Raw genomic sequence first — 5,666 nt, forward strand, 5'->3', positions numbered from 1 at the left:
TCTTGTGTTTCAAGCCTGCCTCAGATACCCCTGAAGTCTGGCCTTTTTTTGTTGTTATATACCTGGATGACTAAGAAAACAAACTTTGTGTTTTTGAAACCATTAGTGAAAAGGCCAGACTTCAGGGGTATCTGAGGCAGGCTTGAAACACAAGAGTCAGGGTGGCTTCTGGGTAATACCAGATGGCTAGGCCTCAGACTGATGAAGCCTCTTGGACGAGGGGCGAAACGTTTCTTTTTAACAAAAAAACGAAGTCCAGATGACATGATTCAACCTTTTTTGTTGTATTTATAGTCTTTTCTCACATTGATCCTCATATCACAATTATATACAACTTATTTAAATCTGAAAACAACAAAATCGATGATTAGGAAAAATCTTTTTACCAAAAAAATTTGTTTTTATAATTGTAACTATTTTAGGGGGAAAAATGTTAAACTTTGATAATTCTATGCATTTTAAATACACTTGTTGACCCACTACCAGATGCAAATGAGACCTAAACGCTCAGTGTCCATATTCATTAATGTGGCTGTGGCTGAGTGGTTAGAGCAGTCGTCCTCCATTGTAAGAGTTGAGGGTTTGATTCCACCAACAGTCACATGTTAAAGTGTCCCTGGGCAAGACACTGGACCCCTCCTTGCCTCTGATGTGTGTCCCATCAGTGTATGACTGTGACAAAGCACTGATTAATCTTTGTATAGATCTAGTCGAGTGCTGTATGAATGGGTAAATGAGGCACAGATTGTGTTGTAAAGCACTTTGAGTGTCTTCATAAGATAGAAAGGTGATATATAAGTACAGTCCATTTAAAACAAAATTAAAAAAAATTGTAAATATAAATGCAGACCTTTCACCACTGAGTGTAATGTACAAAATAACATAAAAAGCATGTACAATTTTGAAACTAATGTAAAATGCTCATTATGCTGTAATTTATATGAATTTGCCATATAAAACACACAAGTTTAAAATTTGTTGAATCCAACTCTGTGGTTTTGTTGTTCTATGTGTGTATATGTATATGCATGCAAAATAAAAAAAGCTATGAGGAACCTTCCAGATGAGCCTAACTCAGCGACTGTAGCCTAAAATGACATAAGCACACACCTTGTTTCTGAATGTGTTTGTTTGCAGGCTCTCTGTAAGTGATGCAACATTGTGAATGGGTTCATTCAGGATTCTGAGGCTGACTTTAGTAGGTCATCCTGCAGAGGAGAGAGCCAGCTGTGTTCAGTGCTGCTGTGCCAGACTGATGCATGGCACCAAACAGACGGAGGCGACCCAAAAGCACTGTACCACTGGGAATCCAAGGAAAGGGCAAGACAGATACTGAAACAGAGTAAAAGACACTAAGGAAATGTACAGGAAGAGTGAGAAGCAGATAGGTGCAATCCATATGATGAAATTAATTTGGGTGCAATGCAACACTGCCACCTCTTCTACCAATGCACCAGGAAGAGTATTATTTGTACAATTTCCAGCAAATATTATCTGTTCCTTAATGGTCAAAGTTGTTTTTAGATCCAGTGGGGAGAAAACACACACACACCATTGATTCAACTCCTAAAACAAGTTCTAGATTTTCACCGGCTTCATTTGTTTCAGCTTTGCCAAATCCATCACAAATAAGTCACCCTTAGTTGGTTCATTTGTCTAGAGACTAAACACAAACGCACACACACATACACACAAATACACAAGGGAAATAACTTTTGCAACTTTTAACTAAATATATCAGCAATCACTGTTACACTCTGCACGGCTCTAGATTTGATTAATCAAATTATGGGATAGTCCTTAACTGTATTTTTAGCTGCATATTTAGCTGTTAACCATATTTCTGCCGGCTATTTGAATGTTTGTGTGGTTGCAGCGTCTGAGGCGGAGCCTTCATCCTCTGAGAAGGATTTCTTCCACGTGGACGACCACCACTTCCGCCACAGGACTGCCCACTATCGAGCCCGGGCCTGTTAGAAGGGACCGCAGCTGCAGCATCAAACCCTACCATGAAACGCTCACCTGCAGGTACCCAACCCACCATCACGTAACTGAGAGCTATTTTATTTTCCCTTATGAGAAAACAATCTTTAATATGATTGAATGTCCCTTAGCAAGCTGCAGCTTAACTTAACTCTGGTGGTAATTATGTAAAAAATATATAGTTGGTTCCAGTTAATCACCCATGCTTTTGCCAATTAAATGCATTGGTTTCCAGGCATAGATCAGGTTTTTAGATAAAATTATCAGCCATGCTAATGCTTTTTTGATCCAGTTCAACATCCAGCTAATCAGAGTGGGCTTAAGACTAAAGTGGTTTGTGGCTGCCTTATGAAAACAATAAATTTGTAGCAATAAGAGGGCCGAGATGTGGTAGAGGCAGGGCAGCCGACTTGGGACCCGAAAGTTCCAGGCTCGATCCCCAGGCATTGCACATATCATGGTGTCTCTGAGCAGGACACCCCATCCCCAATTGCCCCCCTGGGCGCCCCCAATAGTCGCCCACCGCCCCACCCGTGGGTGGATGGGTTAAATGCAGAGAGCCAATTTCACCATTGTATGGGAACATACAATGATGACAACACATATACATTATTAATATTATTACTATTATTATTATTAAAGTTTGGCCCTGCTTAGACTAGCTGTTGTATAATTATACTCTATTTCTCCAAACTCAGGCCATTCCAAGACACATTTACAGCACGTAAGACATACATTCATTGATCAGAACTTTTCCACATAATTTCACTTAAAGAGATTTGAACACTTACTTTGCCACAGAGGAGCTCCCCGATTATTTTAATGATAAATATTTTAAGAAACATTATTAGATCTGATCAGATTAAGACATACATATATGTGCATTTCCAATCATTTTGATCTAACCCAGCAAAAGATAAAGATTATATTAATGCTTTGTACTGTATAAAATATGCTTTAATCAGGACTCTGACAATGGTTACAACACTATGACATGTGATTTTGATGATCATCAGATTTTTCCAGCAGTGTGGCCACATTTGCACCAAAGACATCAGTGTGAGTGAACAGTAACAGCTCAGCAGTTTGGAAAAAGGTGTGTGTATGTGTGTGTGTGTGGACTCAAAATGAAAATATGCCCCCACAGGCAAACGCATTAACCTGAATAACTAAGACCCACATCAACTGTGAATATGTTGTTGCTGAAGACAGCATGGGACTCGGGTTACTCAGAGGTATAATGGTTCACATGTAGATCTGTATGTAAGCCACGTAACTGACAGTTGTCCAGTTGCTGCTGGTGTTTTGGAGGTTTTTATGCTTTTTGAAAGAGTTGTAAAATAAAATAATATAAAGGGTAAATGTATGAATGTTGTTTCATGAATTATTATAGACTATTGTGTTTAGTCAGGACAACAGATGCAGTGAATCTGAACTGAATGTCGTGCTGTATGCTTTCTTCAACGTGCATCACTACTTCCTTTCTGCTTTGGTCTGATGATTATATTTGCACTGGATTAAACCTATACATGATAAATCATTCATTTTAATTTCAACAAGGCAGAAGTTTTGTTTTTAAATTTTCACAACTTTATTCGTCTGCTCCAGAACATGTGTAATTGTGCGTGCATCATTTCTAACTGCAAAGCCACATAGACAACACTTTTTTTGTTGTTTTCTTAATAAGAATCTCTTAGTGAGAGATTTTTTTGTGTGTGTTTCATTTGCAGAAGATTATTCAGTTTTGTTCCTCAGTTGAATCTGAGTCACACATCCAGATGTTTCCTGAAAGAGGCCAAAGCTCAAATACACAAGGTGCCAACCAGCATGTCAGATGTTTGCGCTATGTGAAGCTGCGAAAACAGTTTTTAAACAAGTTCAGTTTCTGTGTGTGTACGATACAGAAACAGTGCCTGTTTGCTGCTCTGAATTTGGAGTTCGATTAATAATGTGTGGAAGAACTTCATACACTTTGTCAGACGTCTGCCTCAAAGATTCACTGAGAACAGCCTGCTGGGAATCTAACACTAACTTTGTATTGTTCTGCTGTTATCATCACATGCACAAGACTCCACACACAAAAAAAATGATACTGCTGCTCGTTGTTTCATGTATTTAAAGCTTATCGTTTTAAATATTCCTTATAATTAAAGTCCACATTTTTTGAAAAAGCACATTTTTCTGTGACCTTTAGTTGTGTAAAGAGATTTGAATCTGCTCGCCTATGCATTTTTTACACCATACAAGAAACTTTTATATTTAAAGCATCTATTTCACCGCAACTGCAGACTCCATCAACCACCCCATAACAATGTCTAAAACTTTGAGTTGTTGGAGCGAAATGAGGCATGACTGAAACTGCAAGGCCTAATTTAGAACTAACGTCAGGTGAATAATAAAAAATACTACTCTTTACATGCTGACTTTTAATTTGGACAATTAAAGGCACATATCCTCAGGGCAGTAGTTGCTCAGTTGAATAAACATGGAGTGGACAAAAAAAAGTGAAGGTCGTTTTCTTCTACCTAAAATTGATGCTGGACTGTTTCAGGTTGTTTCATTCATGTTTTTGCCAGGAAATAAAGCCAGTCGGTGTGAAGCCCCTCCCCACCACACTTTAAAATATCGTAGGTGTGGAAAGAGTTAGTTCATCAAGTTAATAAATGATAACAGCCACACTTTAACACAGATTTGTTCTCATAAAACACATGGGTCTTGTTTTGTAATTATTCAAGCCTTGCAGATTGGAGAAACATTCTTACTAGTCTGGCAACACTTCTCTATTGTTTCATTTTCTGGACTTTATCTAAAAATCATGTGGTTTTGCATTTTAAGAGTCCAAATTAGGCACATTTAATGGCTGGTGATGTTTTTAAAGGCTCTAATAGCAAAGTTTCACACACTTTAATCAATCATGTGTTGCACTGTTGCAACGCTTTGTCTCAATCTGTCTGAGAAAAAAATGTTGTAAAACAACTGAAGGTGTTCGGAGAAATATTCAGCAGTTATTAGCATACATTTTAGAAAAATAATACACTACCTTTCATCAAACTCATATTTGACAGGTGTTGATCAAAATGACCTTAAAGGTCATGGGAATGACCCCAAAGGTCATCTAATTATCATTTCCCCTGTATGTAGCTGAAATGCTTTATTTAAGAATTACCTTAAAGGTTATCTTAATATGTTCCTGCATATACAAACAAAAACCGTCCTTTAATAGCCTGATCATGTGTATGTGTCGATATATGGAAAAGAGCATATATCGACTCATACACACAGTGTCCAGTCTGCACCGAGTGCTGATTGGACACTGTGATGTTAGGTTTGGTTTAATTGTCATATGTAGATCAACACAAAGTCAACAAGTCTTAGAACGAGAAGAACGTCTCAACCCCCCCCCCCCCCACCACCACCACCAAAAAGAAAACGAAAAACCAAAGCATGCAATAAAAACAAGGTGCCAAAAGTGAAAAAGAAATACATCTACAGCAGCATGGTCCTATTAGCAGAGTGGTTCTATTGGCAGTGAGGTTCCATTAACAATGTGGTCCCGTTAGCACCATGGTACCATTAGCAGTGAGCTTCTTTTAGCAGCATGGTGCCGTTAGCAGTGAGCTTCTTTTAGCACCATGGTATTGGGGTTGTGTGTGTGTGTGTGTGTGTGGGTGTGGGAGAACTCA

General features: G+C 38.5%; 1 protein-coding gene across 1 annotated transcript in view; it reads left to right on the top strand.

Annotated features, from left to right (window-relative positions):
• Positions 1-5,666, top strand: part of LOC119415815 (cGMP-inhibited 3',5'-cyclic phosphodiesterase A) — a gene marked incomplete at its 3' end in the record, with an annotated part of 137,791 nt that overhangs the window by 109,992 nt on the left and 22,133 nt on the right. Inside the window, 1 exon segment of the mRNA XM_037682988.1 lies at positions 1,877-2,028. Within this exon segment, the coding sequence (XP_037538916.1) occupies positions 1,877-2,028 (152 nt within the window).

Source organism: Nematolebias whitei, chromosome 10, assembly GCF_014905685.2.
Source record: "Nematolebias whitei isolate Nwh7 chromosome 10, NemWhi1, whole genome shotgun sequence".
NCBI lineage: Eukaryota > Metazoa > Chordata > Actinopteri > Cyprinodontiformes > Rivulidae > Nematolebias > Nematolebias whitei.